The 22,900-nt window shown below is 42.1% G+C and overlaps 1 protein-coding gene across 1 annotated transcript in view; it reads right to left on the reverse strand.

The window, feature by feature from the left end:
• The window catches only part of LOC120052091 (carboxyl-terminal PDZ ligand of neuronal nitric oxide synthase protein-like), a 243,937-nt gene that overhangs the window by 19,011 nt on the left and 202,026 nt on the right, over positions 1-22,900 (reverse strand). Inside the window, exon 8 of the mRNA XM_038998944.1 lies at positions 9,637-9,798. Within this exon, the coding sequence (XP_038854872.1) occupies positions 9,637-9,798 (162 nt within the window). The remainder of the gene's footprint in view (positions 1-9,636; positions 9,799-22,900) is intronic.

Consider the following 22,900-nt stretch of genomic DNA (forward strand, 5'->3'; position numbering starts at 1 on the left):
AATAGTTGACAATGAGTGCTACTGTGGTACTTCTAACTTGACATTGAGCACTTCTTCCAACTTTATGATGGTTTCTATAGGAACTTTTCTGCTGTGGTTTTCTTACATCAAGGAGCATATCTTTTGGCTTGTTATAGAGCCCATGTCTCTATAGCACTGCATTGCTCTCACTTCAAGGAGAATGGAGCATGAATGGAGTCATGAGGCTGTTGCTAGAGAGTCAGAAGATACAATTCTGCTTTCATCATACCACAGCTACAAAACTCTGTAACCAAGGTAACGTGGATGTATAGCTTTCTGTCATCATTATTGATGCAATTACTGTAAAGAGAAACAGTTGATGGTGATGAGATGATAAAAACAGCTGAAGGACTTTGTGTCTAATGAGAAACCTCTGAACTGTGCAGACACAAGATGGAGCCACTCCATCTCAAGGCTTCCACTTACTGTAATGTACTCTCCTTCAACACCACACCCTCCCCTCTTCTCATCCTATCTCTTCTCTCCCACTTCCACTTACTGTACTCTCCCCATCACACCCCTCACCCTCCTCTTTCCCCATCTTCTCATCCTCCATTCACCCCTGGACGGTAAACGCCAGGAAGGAGAGAGGGTAAAAGACAGATCAGATTCCATCATCACTCCACTTAGCGACAAATAGAAGTGATCTAGCCTCCATTAAAGCGGGCCATCAGCGTCAGAGCTCATCTGTAAATCCCGACAGTCTAAGGGCACTGTCAGGGTAATTGATATACCACAATACGACACATCAAGCACCGCCAGGACAGAACATGAGATATGAAGGCCAAAATGTATGTGACTATGAAGAGAATATACGCTGTACTGATCAAAGTGTGAAAGGTAAACTGAGTTTAGTCCGACATGCCTTGGAGAAGGAAGGTGTCATATTTGTCCTGGATTGATCTGAGATGTGACTGAGACATGCTCCGAAAATGCTGCTCTGTGGTGATGGTGAATGCAACCTGAATAATAACACGGAGAACAGAGATACTAAATGTGTCTGTGATGATTGAGAGATAAAGATAACAGCAGAGAGGGAGAGCGAGAGAGTGAGTGAGAGAAAGAGAGTGAGAGTGAGGGAGGGAGACAAAGTTCAAGTTGAGCCAGACAGACATGTTCTTATCAACACCTTACAGCATTTTCTGCATATTTAATAAAATAAACAATAATTAAATGCTTTGAAGCAAAGTTTGGTTTGATGAGAGGATTCCACAGGTTATCAATTCTGGGACTGGAGGCACTGATGACCCTGTTCACATCCATCTGCCCGACGGTAGATGACATCTACCAACATGTGGATCGAATCTTGCAGCTTGACGTTCTCCCCTTCCGCAGCAAGAAGTTGGTGACACAGTTACACCAAGACCAGAAAGCTGTGAACATCCCAGAGGCTGGAACAAAACGTCTTAACGTAGGTGACACTATCCTACCCCCATTCTCTGTGCCAAGGAAGCATCTTCCCTGAGAGCCACCAAAGAGGCCAGGCACTTGTAGACTGGGGTTTACTGCCGTGAGACCACAGAAGATGGACCTCTTCAGCTAGGCTGGGCAATCTTGGTGGTCTTGGTGGCCTGCCTCTCCGGTTAGCTTGGTGACGCACCCTGCCTCGATGGGCTTTTGGATCTCGGCATTGTATACTTTTGCCTTACCGGTGTCGTGTCTTTGACTATGCCAGATTAATTGCTATGACATGCTATTCTATAAAATAATTTCTCCGTAATTAATATTACCTGATTGAACTAATCATGTAAATGTTAATTAACTAGAGAGGGACACCACGAAAGAATATTTATAGAGCTGTTATCTTTCGAATAAACTCTTAAAGATTTAGTAAGATTTTACGTCCATAACAGTCACATTAATCGTCATTTTATTCAGTCTCATCTGAAAGTTGTAAGTCCTTGGTTATCTGCAAGAATCCTGGCTAACAAGTTGAATCAGCAATACAAAATTGGGTGTAATTATTTATTTACTAAATACCTAACTAATCACACAGAAACACACATACACCATTAAATCATAACTTGATCACAAATTACGTCATACAGAAAAACGTCCCTAGCGGGCGGAATAGATATGACAGCTTGTTACACAAAGGGAAGGGGCTGAGTCCTAGTGAAAGAGCGGGAGACTTGAACATAGGCGAGCTGTACTATCGTAAATACAGTATCTTATGCATTCTAAATTACCGCCCATTTGAAGAGGAAAATGCAATACATATTTACTCTGAGCTGCGCTTCCGTAGGTTGGTGGTAGATGGACCGTGTCGCCAACCCGAGTCCTCTGTCCTTTGAAGAATGTCTCTGGTAGTCACGGGATACGTTGTGTGTAGTAGACGGGATACTTGGACTGTCCTTCCTAACCTGCGTTTAGCTGTTGCTAACTCAACGGCTAGGAGATATCACTTCTGTAGTGAATACGAGTTCAAAGTTCATACCATTCACAATCAAAGTCCATGCTGATGTTGGCTTTATCACTTCTGTAGTTATTATCTGAACCATTCTGACACCGGACCGTCATCCTGGTGTACCCGGAACAGGAAGTTATATTCTTGTCCATGGCCTTTATAGTGGAGGGAGAGGGGTGTGTCTGAAAAGTTTATAACCCATGCCTCTTCACAGGGGCGGGCCACTGTGAGCAGAGGAAAACTTATGAAAGCACAGATCTCTCATTTGGAAGCTAAAATTACATTTCACCTCTTCACAAATAATGTCATATTCAAACATTTCAATTAAACAACAATTCCATGTGAATCCGATACCTCTGACGTTTAGACTTTCCACAGTAGAGTTTATGTCATTCTATCATTGATGAGAATGTGTCAGAGGGCAACCGAACTGACATAATATACCTTAAGTACCACCGCATATGTTCAGTTGGTCGGATTACCAGAATATAGTTCATTTCCCCCAACTTCTGATGTTACCCAGAATCTCTATGTTAACCAAGGGGTTTTCTTATGTCACATCAGTTATAGTAGGGAGAGAGAAAAAGGGGGAAAGAGGTATTTATGACTGTCATAAACCTACCCCCAACCCAACGTCATGACACCGGGGTACTTTGGCAATCTCTTAGTTCAGGCTTCTAGGATGTTCACAGCTTCCTGATCTTGCCGTGACCAACTTCATGCTGCGAAAAGGAGAGAGCGGATGTGAACAGGCATTGCTGGGTTTGTACCTGCTGAGGCATGTGACCATCAGGGCTCTGGAGTGTCCAACCAAACTGCATATGTACAGCTGCTGGTCTACAAGCTGGCCCTAGCCTGATTGTCTCTATCAGGTTGGCGTAGTCCACTCCGATGAGCAGCAGTGGGTGTGCCTTGTCAAAGGCATGATGTGTGATGCCCCTTAGATGGCGATAGTACTTCTACATGGCTGGCACGGGATAGGACTGCTCATCAAGGGCCAGTCGGTCAGCTGTGAAAGCTCCCTTTATGGGGTACCTCTCTGCTGGCCTGGCCACAGGGATACTTAAATTGACTGATGAGCAGCGTGGTGTTGGATTGTCGTCTGGGCTATGACTCCTCCTATCCTTCTGAGGGGAGGATGATTGTCCACTCTGCTCCATCTAAAATGGCATACATATTCAGAGACTTCTGGCCAGTCCTGAGCACGACTGGCACTACCTTTAGGCAGACTCGTGGGTGAGGTAGACTTTGTCTAGAGGGGTGACAAGCAGGACACTGGAGTTCGGCTTGGCAACACTATGAAGCACTTAGAGATGTGCTTCATTACATTCTCTGCATGGTTTTCTCTGGGTGCATGCATCGGGGCCATGGTTAGTGCAGCCACACTTTACATTTTTCTTTTTTCTTTAACCTTTATTTAACTAGGCAAGTCAGTTAAGAACTAATTCTTATTCACAATGACGGCCTACACCGGCCAAACCCGGATGACATTGGGCCAATTGTGCGCCGCCCTATGGGACTTCCAATCATGGCCAGTTGTGATACAGTCTGGATTTGAACAAGGGTGTCTGTAGTGACGCCTCTAGCACTGAGATGCAGTGCCTTAGACTGCTGCGCCACTCGGGAGCCCACTTCCGGCAACGCTTACCGTCCTTGATTCACTTTTGATATGTTCTGACGGCTGCTTCACTATCTCTGTGCACTAAGATATATAGTGTTCAACACTGTGGAAGAGGTCCAGGCAGGTGAGCCGGCTTGAGCGGTGCAACAGGTCCAGGCGGATAAGTTAGGTGGAGCGGTGCAGTAGGTCCAGGCAGGTGAGCTACCTGGAGAGGTGCAGCAGCTCCAGCCGGGTAAGCTAAACGGAGCGATGCAGCAGTTCCAGGCAAGTGAGCTGGCTGGTGAGGGGCAGCAACTGGTAAGCTGGTAGGACAGGAGTGGTCCATGGAGGATAAGCTGGCTGGGCAGGTGCAGCCCACGATCGGTCAGTTGAATAGAATAGAGCAGCTGACGGAGTCTGAGCTTGTGTCATGCAGACTAAGCCTGAGCTGTGGGTGGAACAGCTGGTGTTTGGAAGACTGGTAGCTCAGGGCGTGCTCACCAGTCCATGACTGGTTTGGTGGGGTTAACAACACCAAGGTAGAGTGCAATGTCACATTTCCATACTGCTGGTAGGGACTTTTGGCCGACTGCCTACTTTAAATTTGTGTTTGTGGCAGTGATTTTGTGACAGTGTAGGTCTGTGTGGTAATGGTGGCCTCTGTAGCGATGGTGGCTTTCTACAGGGTCGACCTCGCCAGCGCTTCCATTCCTGCCGAGGAATATGTTAGCGGTAGGGTGACTGAAACGTGGGGAGCAGTGTCCTGTGGGCTAGCCATGAGCTGGGTGTAGTTTAGTGTAGTGAACACTTCTTGCCCTCACAGGGTTGGGGTAGAGGATCCGAACACGGGATAGCTGGTAGACGGGGGTCGCAGTTTTGGCCTGCTGTCCTCCACTGGGATGTAGCTCCCTGGAGCTGGCACTCTGCACCTGCACTCCTCCTCCACAGTCAGATAAACTGTGGATTCTGGTTGGAAAGGTAATAGACGTTGGGCATGTGCTGCCACGGGTTGTTGTCGATGTTGTAGAGGAATCAGTATACATTGTTTTCTGACATAACATTCGGGGATGGGATCTTCTGACAGTGAGACTGTTGCTGTGTGTCTTTGCTCCTCTGCCGTGTCACAGTAGGTGTATTGCATCTGGCTCGAAAGACCAATGTTACACTATCAAATTATATTCCTAAACAAAGATGGCATTCTGCTCAGGTGACCAACAGGTGACCAATCAGGTGACCTGTCACCTGACCCTACAAAGATGGCTGCAGAGCACACCAAACATTCTTTGTTTTGGCAGCCATCAGAGGACTCTCCACCAGTATGCGTTATTGACCAAAGAGTGTTGTCTGTAACTTTGATGCCTTATATTCACTGTTATTCTTATAGTTATGGTGTAAAAAGTATCCAGTTGTCATATTTGATTGAAAGTAAAGATGCCTTAATAGAAAGTAAAAGTGAAAGTCACCCAGTAAAATACTACTTAAGTAAAAGTCTAAAAGTATTTTGTTTTAAATATACTTAAGTATCAAAAGTAAATGTAATTGCAAAAATATATTTAAGCATGAAAAGTATAAATAATTTCAAATTGCTTATATTAAGCAAACCAGACTGCACAATTTTCTTCTTTAAAATTGTTTTATTTACGGATAGCCAGGGGCACACTCCAACCCTCACAATTTACAAACAAAGCATGTTTGTTTAGCGAGTCCACCAGATCAGAGGCAGTAGGGATGACCAGGGATGTCATCTTGATAAGTGTGTGAATTGGACCATTTTCCTGTCCTCCTAAGCATTAAAATATAATGAGTACTTTTGGGTGTCAGGGAAAACGTATGGAGTAAAAAGTACATCATTTTCTTTAGGAATGTAGTAAAGTAAAAGTAAAAATGTTGAAAAACAAGTAGTACTTTAAAGTATTTTTACTTAATAACTTGTTACAGTTAATTAGAAACAAATGATTGAGCCATCAATAAGACCAGGCTAGAGTAGATGTAGTGTACCGAGACTAAAGACTAAGTTGTGAGTGGATGCTAACCACCAAGTCGGCTCCAGTTAGAGTGAGGTGGACAAGAATCCAATGAACACTTGACCATTTATCATCAGCACCAATGAGCACCAATGAATGCTAATCAGTCCAAACATAACACATCAAGCTAGTAAGTTGAACTCAATGGTGTAAAGTACCTCTTAAGGATCCCGTAGGATCAGTGTCCCTTTACTGGGACGGTTGTTGCTAACGTGTGCTAATGTGACTAAAATGACGTTGTAAGTAACAGCAAACTTTCCAGGACATAGACATGTCTTATATGGGTAGAAAGCTTACATTCTTGTTAATCTAACTGCACTGTCCAATTTACAGTAGCTATTACAGTGAAAAAACACCATGCTATTGTTTGAGGAGAGTGCACAACAACAAAAAACTTTTATCACGGCAACTGGTTTGAGCCACTCACCTCTGAAGGTAAATAATGTACTTACATTCAGTAATCTTGCTCTGATTTGTCATCCTGAGGGTCCCAGAGATAAAATGTAGCATAGTTTTGTTTGATAAAATCCATTTTTATATTCAAATGTAGGAACTGGGTTCTACAGTTTGAACCCCAGCTGTATCTAATTCCCATGTCCATGCCTGGGATTTGTAGAAGGAAAGTTCTCTTTCAATGCCAAAAACACTGTCTGTGGTTGTATCTGAAGAGGCAGGGCTTTCCCCAGGGAACCATCTCCCACCACGCTGCTGGATAAATGAATAAACTACACCATTAGCTCTCATCGCATAACATCAAAGGCCTAAGATGAAGTAGACTGTGACATAAGACTGTGTATGTGAGACATAAAGTGTCAAAAGTGATTTTCTACTACCTTCTATGAGGTCCGTGTGTGAGAATGTCAGGCTTGTTGCTAACGCTCTGACAGTGTGTGTGTGTGTGTGTGTGTGTGTGTGTAAATACAGTAGGTTGAGCACAGTTGTGAAATTGTTGCCACTGGTTTCCAGGCGCTTCGTTGACTGTGTGCTTGTGTGTGTTTGTTGATTCCGCATAGCTAGTGTGAAGAGCGTATGACCTATGTGTCCTAACTAGGTCATTGAAAACCGATCGGACTTTATACAATAGTAACCAGAGGTGTGACCAAGTCACTATTATTCGAGCCACAAGCAAGTCTCATGTCACAAGGTCTGAGTCTCAAGCCGAGTTCCAAGTAGAACGGGTCAAGACTCGAGTCAAGTCAAAGTCGTGCATTCTAAGAGCAAGTTGAGTCACAAGTTTAAGTCAAGTCTCAAGTCAAGTAAAAAAAAAATCTATATATGCAACGACTTGAACTAAAAACCTTTGTATATTTATTGAGGCTACTAGGGGGCGCACAGCAGTCATAAGGGCATGAAAGGCAAGGCAGGTTGATGTGCTGAGAGTGTAGATTTATTTACAGGTCTTGGTGATTCAATGGTGAAAGCGCCATATCTCTACAAAATATACAAGTAGGTTTACCAAGTACACACGGGCAATATTCCAAAAGAATTAGCCTCCGTAACTGGCTTAACCTGTCCTATCTGAATAGACACAGGGAGAGGGCAAGGCTGTACAGCCTCCCCTTGAGAAACCACATTGAATCTGTCTAACAGGATCTCAAACAGGAACACCAATTGTACATAATATAAGCACTTGGTCCCCAGGACCATACAATTACCCTATTGGCAACTACAACCAATAAACTGGTTCTATAATGTAAAAGGCAATTTCCACATCCATTGTTACATTGGTACATTTGTCTTAAAACCAGATGTAATGATATTTCAACAACATGATTACATGGAAAAATCCTTTTCTCTTATTCAACGTTCTGACTCCAAAGCGTGGAGCGAAGGCCACGTAGCCTATTTCTATGCACACTGAGGTGCGCGCTCCTATTACTCACAACAACAATGACAGAGACTTAGGACACAGACACACAGAATTCCAACATAACCCGGGAAATAGGAACAAAGGAAACCATACATTTAATGAAATAAACAGAACTTCTATCTCATGAGTCTTGTGAATGTTCATGTGCGCTATAAACATTGTGCCCTCTCAGAGCAGTGTAAGAAATGGTTGGCTAACTGAAAATGTATCGTAGGCCTATCAAACATTAAGTAGAAATGTCTATGTGTTGCAAAAAAACATTACGGGGGTGGAATGGTGAAATGCTAGCAATTATTCTATTATTATATGTTGGGGCTCCCAAGTGGCGCAGCGGTCTAGGGCACTGCATCTCAGTGCAAGAGGCGTCACTATAGTACCTGCTTCAAATCCAGGCTTTATCACATCCAGACGTGATTGGGAGTCCCATAGGGCGGCGCACAATTGGCCTAGCGTTGTCCGGGTTTGGCCGGTGTAGGCCGTCATTGTAATTAAGAATTTGTTCTTAACTGACTAGTTATATAAAGGCTAAAATAAAATAAAAAATGTAATATAGATTTACCACATAGGGCCTATGCTTTTAAACACGTGAAAGCAGCAGCAAACATTTCAACAAGAGAAAAAAAGCACTCTCCACTGGCGTACGTTTGGAGAGCGAAGTAAACAATGAATATTCTTGATCACCAAACAATCTTTGGAGCTGCATATTTATTTATTACAGCAATCCTCTCTCCCTACAATTTGACGTTTGCACTGCACTCAATCCTATAACTGTACAGCAAATCAGCAATATGTTCGCTAGCTCACCAGACCTGTGTTGATTTGCTGGTTCAATCAGAGTGCCGATTTCACTAGCCAATTTGTTGCAGTTTTTTTAATGTTACAAGGGCAATGCGCCGGCTACTGTCTCTGGCTGCGTGTGGAGTAATCCACGTAGACTGTTCCACAAAATGAGTGGCAAAACATTACAAACCTGGCCAGATAATTTCAAGTCATCAGTCTCAAGTCCAACTCAAGTCTCAAGTCATTTTATTTTCTATCAAGTCGAGTCTCAGGTCATCAAATTTGTCCACAAATTCTGATAATAACACAACTGAAACCATTCTAGTCTCTTGTATAAACAGTGCAGCACTCTAAAGATGACAGTAATTCAATAGGCACGGTGGGTCAGACTTTATCTGGGTAGTCCGGATAGTCCATCTGTAGATGCTGTAGAGCTGTTCATACTACTGTATCTGTTGATAAGCAACTGTTTGCTAGGGTTAAGTTTAGACTAAGGGTTAATAATGTTAGGGTTAGGACTAGGTTTAGGGTAAGGGTTAATTATAGGGTAAGGGTTAAGGTTAGGGTTAAGGTTAGGTTTAGTAGATAGTTGAAATGTTACTGATAGTCTGTAGAGAATCTACAGTTGGACTTTGTAAAATGTTTTACCGCATGGTGTATTAATCATGTTTTGTCAATAATTATGTAAATAATCCTCCTGCTGAGCTGGGTTAGTGGTGAGTAATTGGTATTTTGTGTATTATTTTGTATGTGTGTGTGTGGGAGAGCTGGTGTCACAGATAAGTCACACATATGATTCATAAAGGTTCATATTAGCAAAGTGAAGAGCTTGCAGACAAACAAGATAGTAGCTAGGAGGGAACAACGACCAGCTCACTGTAGTTCAAACAACACCATCTGTTAACCTACACAAACATGTGTGTCTCAGTCCTACCTGTGCCACAGCTACATGTGTCTGTTGCTGTTGTTGCTGTAGTTGTTGCTGTAGCAGCTGAATCTGGTGGTGGACTGACAGGGGAGCACTGTTGAGCAGAGTACCCGACGACGGCAGCAGCATCCTGGGGGACGCCAGCAACAGAGAGGCCTCCTCTGGAACCTGCCATGGAGGAGAGAAGGTTAATGATGATGGATTGAGAGAGGGAGCCATCAATACAAGATGAGAGAGGATGGAAGAGGTACGGAGGAGATGGAGATAGTGCCTTCTGAAAGTATTTCCACACATTTTGTTGCGTTACAGGCTGAATTTAAAATGTTTGACTTTTTGTCACTGGCCTACACACAATACCCTATAGTGTCAAAGTGGAATTATGTTTTTCAACTTAACTACAAACGAAAAGCTTTAACCTTGAGTCAATAGGTATTCAACCCCTTTGTTAATGCAAGCCTAAATAAGTTCAGGAGTAAACATTTGCTTAACAAGTCACATAAGTTGCATGGACTCTGTGTGCAATAATAGTGTTTAACATGATTTTTTTATGACTACCTCATCTTTGTATCCCACACATACAGATAATTGTAAGGTCCCTCAGTCAAGCAGTGAATTTCAATCACAGATTCAACCACAAAGAACAGTGAGGTTTTCCAATGCCTCGCAAATATGGGCACCTATTGGTAGCAGACATTGAATATCCCTTTGAGCATGGTGAAGTTATTAATTACACTTTGGATGGTGTATCAATACACCCAGTCACTACAAAGATACAGGCGTCCTTCCTAACTCAGTTGCCGGAGAGAAAGGTAACCACTCAGGGATTTCACCATGAGGCCAATGGTGACTTTACAGAGTTTAATAAGTGTGATAGGAGAAAACTGAGGATGGATCAACAGCATTATAATTAGTCCATAATATCCAGGCAAAAGAAGAAAACTTGGTTCAGTCTGCTTTCCACCAGACACTGGGAGATTAATTCCCTTTTCAGCAGGACAATAACCCAAAACACACTGCAGTTGCTTACCAAGAATACAGTGAATGTTCCTTGACTTAAATCTGCTTGAAAATCTATGACATTACATGAAAATGGTTGTCTAGTAATGAATGATCAACAAACAATTTGACAGAGCTTAAAGAATTTTGAAAAGAATAATGGGCAAATATTGTCCAGATGTGCAAAGCACTTAGAGACTTTCCCAGAAAGACTCACAGCTGTAATCACTGCCAAAGGTGATTTTAACATGTACTCAGGGCTGTGAATACTTACAGTATGTAAATTACATATTTCTGCATTTTATTGTCAATAAATTTGCTCAAATTTCAAAAAACATGCGTTCACTTTGTCATTATGTGGTATTGTGTGTAGATGGGCGAGAGAAAAAATATTGAACCATTTCGAATTCAGGCTGTAACAAAACAAAATGTGAAATAAGTCAAGTGGTATGAATACTTTCTGAAGGCACTGTCGATAAATAGAAAGAAAGTCAGAGAGACATATTTATATATGTTCATATTCAATGTGTTCTTTGGCAGTGTGAGTGTACATTTCCCTAGCCTGGCTGAAGCGACCCATGTGATTCACAGCGCAGGGAGAGCTGTGACCACACTGGTCTGGAAAGGAGGCTGTTTGTTAATGCAATATTTGCTTAGAAATGGGTCAATGGGTTTGATTGGTTTTCTCAATTTAAAAATCCAACCGTTGTGAAGGAAAGGGCCGGGGAGCTGAGTGTGGCTGTGCGTGTGGGTGATTGAGTAAGAAAGACACAGAGGAGAGCCAACCAGTGTTCGCCAGACTAACATTTCCCCTGGTGATAAGGTGATAAGCAGAGCTTAAGGTAAAACAGAGGCATTGCTGAACAGGCCCTGAGAGAAAAAGAAGAGCCATGCTCGCTCATGCATCTACATGTCAGACAGACAACCAAATATGTTACTACCGGAATAGTATTCACACAATAATTAATTGAAAAAGAAGAACAATAGCAACTTGTATCTGTCAAAGGCCTGGAGGACTATATTGTTTTTCCTTGAATAGCTAAATCAATCTGTGTCGGAGAGAGAGAGAGAGAGTTGCATTTGTGTATGTGTGTGTGTCAGACAGAGATAATTGCATAGAATATGCATTTACTGAAGAATACAGAGAGAGAGAGAGAGATTACATGTTGATGGACCTATTAGAGCATCCTTGCTCAGGCCAGTTGGAGAGAAAACTGCTTCAGAAATCAAATCATATGTTGTTGGATGTTTCCAAAGTACTGTTTCATGACACAACCCACATTTCCATCCATAGTTTTTATGCGAGTAAAGTCATACCGTATAAAAAAATCATGACAGCTGTGATGGAAACAGGAAGTTTCGGTACATTTTTCTAAATGCTGACAAAGAATTTGTTCATTCGACATGGTGGGATCTTTTTGTGTCGGTAAAATTACTCATGCGTGAAATGGCAGTGGAAATGCCTTTATGCTCAAATATTGATATAATAACCATCATATCGAAGTAAACTTGGAGTCACAAGATGATATGGTGTGTGGTCCTCCCACTATGACTTGGGAAAGCATGCGGTTTATTAGGCTACAGATAAAATAATTAACTTCACAGGGTGGTGAAAGTGTACAGTGATGAGCTTGATGCTCCTTTCCAATAAATATCAAGGGTCTTATTCTGGTGACATGATCGATGTAGACTAGCCTACCCGCACTGTATCTGTGAGCTGTTGGCTCACAGATATCCACAGCAAGTGATTTTTATCCACAGCAAGTGGATAAGAGGGAGTTCCATAAAGGTGAACATCTATCCCTCTCAGTCAAGCAGAACTTTGCGACGAGTCATGCTCCTTTGAGTCTGCAGGACAGATACAGTATCCACAGCAAGTCCATTTGGTGGAAACACACCACTGGTGGGAAAATGCACACATTGTCCTCATGCGGATTTTTGAATACTGTATTAACATGAAAATGTGTTGCCAATTGTATGGAAACCTAGCTACAGACAACACAAAGAATGAGTTACAGGTCCAAGCTAGACAATTTTACAATACATAACGTATGGATAGTCACCATTATTGAAAGGGGTTGGGTTAAATGCAGAAGACACACTTCAGTTGAATGCATTCAGTTGTACAACTGACCAGGTTATCCCCCTTTCCTTTCTATTACACTGCACAGATTCACTCTCTGAACAAACAGTTCACTCAATCCACTAAGTTTGTTTCGAAGTCAGCAAATTACACCCCAAATCCATGTTCTGTCATCTGTCTTAGGTGCAGATACTGCAGCATCAACACTGGTGTCACACACACACACACACACACACACACACACACACACACACACACACACACACACACACACACACACACATACACACAGAGTTGATGAGTGATGGTGTGTCGCTGTCTGATCTACAGGTTAATCAGGACATTACCAGACAAGCTGTTTACTCTCAACTCTTGATGAACAGTGGAACTAGAACACTCTCTCTCTGTGTGTGTGTGTGCGTAGTGATTTCATCAAGTGTAGTACACTAGTAATGTGCGGGTCAGTTGTTTGTTTACCCAAACCCACGCAATTGCTAATAACCCATCAGCAACCGGCTGACTATATGTGATAAAGTGAAAATCTGAGGGCCTACCCCGACCCTAATCCACAAATAGGCCGATAGAAAATGCGCTGTACAGTCAGATGGCAGAACAATTTTTTGACAGGGAGAGCAGGATGAATTTTTTAAAGCCTAATTTAGATATGTTTCAGTTTAGAATTTCCAACATTTTGGTTGGCTATTTGTTAGTCAGCTTGTCTAAAATTAGATATATCCAATTTTATTTCTCACATGCGCCGAATACAACAGGTGTAGACTTTACAGTGAAATGCTTACTTACGAGCCCTTTCCCAACAATGCAGAGTTAAAAAGAACAATTATAAAACACTTGCAAAATTAAAAATGGAAATAGTAACACAGTCAGTGTCCCAATTTCAGTTATGTTACCATTACATTTAACCTATCTGAACAGTAGGCTACAGTTTCCTTGACGTGCCATATTTGATGTCCCCGTCTTGTGACTCTCGAATTTGTATAGCGCCTCACAATTATCACACATAACTTAGCTGGCACTGCTATCATCTTCTTTTGCCACTTAACAAAATCTTTCCCAAACATTACTGTTCTGGCCCTCCCCTCTCTTTAAACTCGCCATTTTGCAGCTTTTATCTTATTGAATTGAAATCCGACATTGTGCTTTTTAACTCAGTGGATCGACGTTAACTTTTTCTGCCCAAGTTTCCAAAAGCACTTGGCGATTGGCGTGTATTTGGCACGCATACAGACAGGCCCTGAAGCTTAGGCTTACACAGTAACGGCAGGTAAAAAATAATGAAATAAAAACCTCAATGTAGCCTATAGATATGAATTGCACACGAATAATACATGTATTGATTTTTAATGCATTGTTTTCTTTTAATTCAACCCGCTGGATTTTCAGATTTGAATTCAACCCGCCCGCCACCCACCTTTCATCCACACAATATTTCATGACCCTAAACCTGCCCGCTCCACGGAAATAACTGCAGGGATTGCGGGTTATGAGTCAACCCGCGCATCACTACAGTAAACATCTTTGTACTGTTTACTTGGGTAACTCTGGTTAAATAATTGTTTGCTTTACACATAATTTGTCAGAATAATTGTAATAGTTTGAAGATGAAAAGAATACCTTAGCCTCCAGCTGAAAGACTGACTGTTTTTATGTACTAAGTACCTTTGCATAGAGAACTGTCACTGGTATAATGGCAATAGAATTGAAGAGGGAGTGAATATAATACATGTGCAACGGTTAGGGGCACTGGGGAGGAAAGAGAGAGACACCTGTCAGTTTCCATAAAGGTGAACATCTATCCCTCTCAGTCAAGCAGAACTTTGCGACGAGTCATACTCCTCTGAGTCTGCAGGACAGATACAGCACGATGGGTAGTTGACAAGCTGCACTAACAAGAACACAGTAGAGGTTATTCAAGACCTTTCTTGTCAGACATAGCACCTTTACTCTGTTCCTTTTTTCAGAAAAAATCAGTGGAGTTTTCCTGTATATTTGAGAAAGCAGAATCATTGTTATTTATCATGGTATTTGGTATTTTGTTTTGGATCCCCATTAGCTGTTGCGGAAGCAGCAGCTACTCTTCCTGGAGTCCACACAAAACATGAAACATGACATAATACAGAACATTAATAGATAAGAACAGAACTACATAGATTTAAAAATGGCACACCTAGCCTACATATCCATACAAACAATTTTGAATTTTCAACACAATGTTTCTTATATAAAAAATAAGTAATGCAGTCAGTCTCTCCTCGTCTCTAAGGCAAGAGTGACTGGCATGCATAGTATTTATATTGGCCCTCTGATTACAATGAAGAGCAAGACGTGCCACTCTGTTCTGGGCCAACTATGTCTTTTTTGCAGCACATTAATCAAGATAAGACTAAACTAGAGCTTACAGGACTTGCTTTTTGGAGTGTGGTGTCAAAAAAAGCAGAGCATCTCTTTATTATGGACAGACCTCTCCCATCTTTACAACGATTGAATCTACAGTTGAAGTCGGAAGTTTACGTACACTTAGGTTGGAGTCATTAAATCTCGTTTTTCAACCACTCCACAAATGTCTTGTTAACAAACTATAGTTTTGGCAAGTCGTTTAGAACATCTACTTTGTGCATGACACAATTCATTTTTCCAACAATTTTTTACAGACAGATTATTTCACTTCTAATTCACTTTATCACAATTCCAGTGGGTCAGAAGTTTACATCAATTGACTGTGCATTTAAACAGCTTGGAAAATTCCAGAAAATTATGTCATGGCTTCAGAAGATTCTGATAGGCTAATTGACATAATTTGAGTCAATTGGAGGTGTACCTGTGGATGTATTTCAAGGCCTACCTTCAAACTCAGTGCCTCTTTGCTTGACATCATAGGAGAAATTTAAAGAAATCAGCCAAGACCTCTGATAAAAAATTGTAGACCTCCACATGTCCGTTTCATCCTTGGTAGCAAATTCCAAATGCCCGAAGGTACCACGTTCATCTGTATAAACAATAGTATGCAAGTATAAACACATTGGGACCACACAGCCGTCATACCGCTCAGGAAGGAGATGCGTTCTGTCTCCCAGAGATGAATGCACTTTGGTGCGAAAAGTGCAAATCAATCCCAGAACAACAGCAAAGGACCTTGTGAAGATGCTGGAGGAAACAGGTACAAAAGTATCTATATCCACAGTAAAAATGAGTCCTATATCGACATAACCTGAAAGGCCGCCCAGCAAGGAAGAAGCCACTGCTCCAAAACCACCATAAAAAGGCCAGACTACGGTTTGCAACTGCACATGGGGACAAATATCGTACTTTTTGGAGAAATGTCCTCTGGTCTGATGAAACAAAAATACAACTGTTTGGCCATAATGACCATTGTTATGTTTAGAGGAAAAAGGGGGAGGCTTGCAAGCCGAGGAACACCATCCCGACCGTGAAGCACGGAAGTGGCAGCATCATGTTGTGGGGGTGCTTTGCTGCAGGAGGGACTGGTGCACTTCACAAAATAGATGGCATCATGAGGATGGAAAATTATGTGGATATATTGAAGCAACATCTCAAGACATCAGTCAGGAAGTTAAAGCTTGGTCGCAAATGGGTCTTCCAAATGAACAATGACTCCAAAGATACTTCCAAAGTTGTGGCAAAATGGCTTAAGGACAACAATGTCAAGGTATTGGAGTGGCCACAAAGCCCTGACCTCAATCCCATAGAAAATTTGTGGGCAGAACTGAAAACGTGTGTGCGAGCAAGGAGGCCTACAAACCTGACTCAGTTACACCAGCGCTGTCAGGAGGAATGGGCCAAAATTCAGCCAACTTATTGTGGGAAGCTTGTGGAAGGCTACCTGAAACTTTTGATCCAAGTAAAACAATTTAAAGACATTGCTACAAAATACTAATTGAGTGTCTGTAAACTTCTGACCCGCTCGGAATGTGATGAAAGAAATAAAAGCTGAAATAAATAATTCTCTCTACTATTACTCTGACATTTCACATTCTTAAAATAAAGTGGTGATCCTAACTGACCTATGACAGGGAAGTTTTACTAAGATTAAATATCAGGAATTGTGAAAAACTGAGTTTAAATGTATTTGGCTAAGGTGTATGTAAACTTCCGACTTTAACTGTATGTGTTTTGACCATGAAAGTTTACAATCGAAGGTAGCATCTAGGGCTGTGGCGGTTATAACATTTTATCAGCCGGTGATTTACCATTAATTAGCATAAACATGTTTATCATCTCCTGGCTTCCACAGCCACTGATGCAGACTTTTGGAACATCTACATTTTAAAAAGTCTAATAAATCCATTTAATATAGCCTACACCATCACAATAAATACATTCTTTATTTCAGATAGGTCTAAAGTAATATGATATGAAGAAAATGTAGTCTATTTCAGAAGAACAGAATAGCATACTCTGAGTTGTTAGGCCCTGATATGACTATGCCATATGGCTGTGGGCTACACTAGTTCATTTAGCAAACAAGATTTGCTTAGAATTCCATGGCTTAATTTTTTAAATGATTTTATAGTTTAAAGAATACAATTGAACATAGCTTAATTAATTAGAAAGAACATTTTCTCCAAACGATTTCAAAGGAAGTGCGCACATGCGGCTATTCTGTGTTGAACAAAGAAACTGGTCCTATATAATTATATTAGAGTTATTTATGCAACTTTAGTTGTGATACAAACGTTGGGCTATATGTTTTGATTGTTAATACATTCTAAGGCTGCATGATGGGACTCTAATGATGATTTGAAAAAAGTCACAAGCTGCACACACTTCATCAGTCTCTCATTCACAATTTGACAAGCACTTGATAATGTTCTCACCAGGCTGCATCCACCTTGTGTGGCCGCAATGCCCCCTAAGCAATCCATGACTTTTGCGGCCAAAGTGGCTGTTGTGCCCTTGAGCTGAATATAATTCCCTTCTCTCGGCTGCCGTGCTCCGAAGTACCTCTCACTCACATAGCTCACTCAGATGTAGTCAATGCCTGTGACGTGATCGGGTCCTTTTCACAGGCATTTCAGCTAAGAAGTAGGTGAACGAAGACAGACACATCGGGGACGCAACTGTGCACTCCCCTCTTATCGAATACCGAGGTGCATATTGAAGATGTTAGAAATGTCCACATTTAGCCTACTTTCCGTCAGCCAACAAGATGAGTAGGCCTAACGAACAGCAGAAGCACTAGCTTATGTCAATCTACTATTGTCACGCCCTGATCTGTTTCACCTGTCCCTGTGATTGTCTCCACCCCCTCCAGGTGTCACTTATTTCCCCCAGTGTATTTATCCCTGTGTTTCCTGTCTCTCTGTGCCAGTTTGTCCTGTATGTTTCCAAGTCAACCAGTGGTTTTTCCTATTCTCCTGCTTTTTGGATTTTTCCTTTTTCTAGTCCTCCTGGTTTTGACCCTTGCCTGTTTCTGGACTTTGTACCCGCCTGCCTGACCATTCTGCCTGCCTTGACCACGAGCCTGTCTGCCACTCTGTACCTCCTGGACTCTGATCTGGTTTTGACCTTTTGCCTGTCCACGACCATTCTCTTGCCTACTCCTTTTGGATGAATAAACATTGTAAGACTCCAACCATCTGCCTCCTGTGTCTGCATCTGGGTCTCGCCTTGTGTCATGATAACTATCCCCATAGTACAAAAGTTGACCTATTCAATTGGTCAATTTGTCCTTCTGTGCAATAAATAAATATTCCAAGCATACTCTGGGACAGTTGTGGGATGCGATAGATCCCAAATTAATACAGCCACTTGTATTAAAAAACCTTTTAAAAGCAAGGAGGCTGATTGTTTAGCTCAAAATGTTGATAAACTATTAGGCTATTTTTTCATATTATAAGCGCAACAATGCACACAAAGCAGTAGGCTAAAAGAGTGAATGTTCCAAAATGCAATCAATTAGTGGGGAAACACTGTTGTCGAAAAGTGACGGCAAATGCGATTATGCATGTAATGCTTTATCATAAAGGTGCATTTTTATGGTGAAAATGATCTTCCCCAAACTTGAAACTCACGCACAATCTATGTATGCTAGTTAGGCTTTACACCGGCTATAAAGCGGATTAATGTGCTTACTTTTCAGAAGTTATTTGGCCACTTTAGTTGTGATACAAACCTTATTAAAACATATAAACCTATAGGCTAGGATACATTAGGTGTGCAAATATGATCTGAAAAAGTCACAAAATAAAGGTATGCACTGTTTCTTGCCTTAATGCATAAACTGGGCATCATTCACAAGTGATAATACTTAAACTAATATTATCACCCATCAGACTATTCTGAATTTAATGTTGTCTTTACATACAGTAGTTTGGAGTCAAAAGTTTGGACACCTACTCATTCAAGAGTTTTTCTTTATTTTTGCTATTTCCTACATTGCAGAACAATAGTGAAGACATCAAAATTATGACATAACACATATGGAATCATGTAGTATTCTTCAAATAATAGCCACCCTTTGCCTTGATGACAGCTTTGCACACTCTTGGCATTACAGGCAACAGCCGCATCGAGCTAAAGGCTACAGCTGCCGCTTTCAAGGAGTGGGACAATTGTCCGGACGCTTATAAGAAATACCGCTATGCCCTCAGACGAACCATCAAACAAACAAAGCGTCAATACAGGATTAAGATTGAATCCTACTACACCAGCTCTGACGCTCATCGGATGTGGCAGGGCTTGAAAATTATTACGGACTACAAAGGGAAACCCAGACGCGAGCTGCCCAGTGACGCCTATCAGCCTATCAGACGAGCTAAATGCCTTTTATGCTCACTTCGAGGCAAGCAACATTGAAGCATGCACAAGAGCACCAGCTGTTCTGGATGACTGTGTGATAACGCTTTCGGTAGCCGATGTGAGCAAGCCCATTAAACAGGTCAACATTCACAAAGCCGCTGGGCCAGACAGATTACCAGGCATGCGCGGACCAACTGGCAAGTGTCTTCACTGACATGTTCAACCGCTCCCTGACCGAGACTGTAATACTTACATGTTTCAAGCAGACCACCACAGTCCCTGTGCCTAAGGAAGCGAAGGTAACCTGCCTAAATGATTACCGCCCCGTAGCACTCACGTCGGTAGCCATGAAGTGCTTTGAAAGGCTGGTCTTGGCTCACATCAACAGCATCCTCCCTGTAGAAAGGCCCATGGAGTTGGTGGAAGAATCCTTTAATTTATGGCTACTTGCTCAGCTGGGCCAGGGGCGCTTTAATTAGGTTAGGTGGAAATGTCCGACAGATCTCTACTCATTAAAAGGAGGATCTCGCTGCTTTCTCTTCCTTAATAACTCCGTCTAATCCATAAGTTCTGTGCGTCCATGAATTCACGTAGGTCCACCGAATCTGTTACCTTTCATCTGAACTATCTGTTGCGATCGGGAGAGGGGGCTATCAGTTATTGTTTATAGTTATTACCGCGGAGCGCGGCTTGGAGCGCACGCTTCAAACCTACTGTGTAATGTAAATGGTCAATGATCACGGCCCTACAGATCATCACAGGCCAATTATGCCATCAATATATGGTTAATATGTAATGAAATTACATGTACATATGAGGACAAACTTGAAAGGGTGAAATATGAAACTTAATTGTTTGCTGAACTGATCAATTCTGATATCAAACTGATGGGGATTGGAGATTGAATAACCGATCACTGATTTAATTATGTGTATTATTCTTCTCATGATTATGACGAATAGTGACGAGCCTAAATGACTCAGGGATGATTCCTATTGACTTGTTATTGAACTGAATTGCTGAATTACCTAATTATGTTAATAATGAATGATTGTTATGATTTGATCTTTGGGATTATGAATTTGATTGGATACATGTTATTCTGTTTCCTTTGTTATGCAGCACAGACTACCCAGTAAATATACCACTTCATGGTTAAATTAATTCCTGCCTCAGTCTCATCCATTCCTCTGTCACCTGACCCTTGACCACCTGTTCACCTTCACTGTCAGTCATCCTACCTGTCCAGCTACCCACACAGATTTCACTAATCTTTCACTCCCGGATACTCTAGACACACTCACATTTGCATACCGCCCCAACAGATCCACAGATGACGCAATCTCAGTCGCACTCCACGCTTACCTGTCCCACCTGGACAAAATTGACACCTATGTGAGAATGCTGTTCATTGACTACAGCTCAGCATTCAACACCATAGTGCCCACGAAGCTCATCACTTAGCTAAGGACACTGGGACTAAACACCTCCCTCTTCAACTGTATCCTGGACTTCCTGACGGGCAGCCCCAAGGTGGTAAGGGTAGGCAATAACACGTCTGCCATGCTGATTCTCAACACTGGGGCCCCTCAGGGGTGTGTACTTAGTCCCCTCCTGTACACCCTGTTCACCCACGACTGCGTAGTCAAATACAACTCCAACACCAACATTAAGTTTGCTGATGACACAACAGTGGTAGGCCTGATCACCAACAACGATGAGACAGCCTATAGGGAGGAGGTCAGAGACCTGGCAGTGTGGTGCCAGGACAACAACCTCTCCCTCAATGTGAGCAAGACAAAGGAGATGATCGTGGACTACAGGAAAAGGAGGGCCGAACAGGCCCCCATTAACATCGACGTTCCTTGGTGTCCACATCACCAATGAACTATCATGGTCCAAACACACCAAGACAGTCGTGAAGAGAGCACGACAACACCTTTTACTCCTCAGGAGACTGAAAAGATTTGGCATGAGTCCCCAGATCCTCAAAAAGTTATACAGCTGCACCATCGAGAGCATCCTGACCGGTTGCATCCCAGTATGGTATGGCAACTGCTCGGCATCTGACCGTAAGGCGCTACAGAGGGTAGTGCTTGAGGCCCAGTCATCACTGGAGTCAAGCTTCCTGCCATCCAGGACCTACTGTATATAATAGGCGGTGTCAAAAATTGTCAGAGACTCCAGTCACCCAAGTCATAGACTGTTTTCTCTGCTACCGAACGGCAAGTGGTCCCTGGGCGCTAAGTCTAGGACCAAAAGGCTCCTTAACAGCTTCTACCCCCAAGCCATAAGACTGCTGAACAATTAATCAAATGGCCACTGGACTATTTACATTGACACCCCCTCCCCGTCCATTTGTTTTGTACACCGCTGCTACTCGAAGTTTATTATCTATGCATAGTCATTTCACCCCTACCTACATGTACAAATGACCTCGATTAACCTGTACATTGACTAGGTACCGGTACCCACTATATATAGCCTTGTTATTGTTATTTTATTGTGTTACTTTTTATAATTTTTTACTTTAGTTTATTTGGTAAATATTTTCTTTACTGTTCTTGAACTGCGCTGTTGGTTAAGGTAAGTGAGCATTTCACAATAAGATCTACACTTGTTGTATTCGGCACGTGACAAATAAAGTTTGATTTGATTTAAGACTACATATATAAATATTTCCATCTCTTTCCTGGGTAGATTCTCAGAGATAGACATAAACACTTGTGGTTTCAGGGTGTTTTGACTTAGTCTATGTCTTGGGGAGAAATACATTAAACCTGTGGTTTTTGAACAAGGGCCCTCCAGCCTCTGTTGGTTAGCGAAATACCAACTCATTCAGTCAAAGCACTCTGGACCACACACACTGAGAACAGCAAAGAGACCAATTTGCTGAATAAAACCCAGTATAATTTTGCCTGAGGCTGTGCTATATCCCACGGGCATCAAGAGACAGACAGACGTGCACGTACATGCTCACACATAGATTCCAAGCAGTTCTTACGAGCTAACAACAACACGCTAACAGGCCTAATGAATAGATTCCCAAACTTTGTCTGATCCACCACCTCCCAAGTGTGTTTAACTCAATAGAAAGAGAAAACATCCGTCCTTTTGAGGAGAATGCTAAATGTGTTTACAGCAATCTGGCCCCAATTTGGATGGAAACATAATTTGAATTTGTTTTGATTATTTTAAGGTAAACAAATGAGGAGAATAACATGGGGTCTGAGTTTGTGTTCTGAGGAGAAGTACAACTACAACTCCTTATATGGTCAAGAAGAAGAAAAACAAAACACTTCCCAAATACCCCTAATTATTTTTTGACATGACCAATGTTACATGCTCCCTCCCTGCTCCCTTACACCTTCTCTGCAGCATCTGCAGGCTACTTCTGCCCTTCAAAGGGGAGAT

The sequence above is a fragment of the Salvelinus namaycush genome, chromosome 8, assembly GCF_016432855.1.
Source record: "Salvelinus namaycush isolate Seneca chromosome 8, SaNama_1.0, whole genome shotgun sequence".
Lineage (NCBI taxonomy): Eukaryota > Metazoa > Chordata > Actinopteri > Salmoniformes > Salmonidae > Salvelinus > Salvelinus namaycush.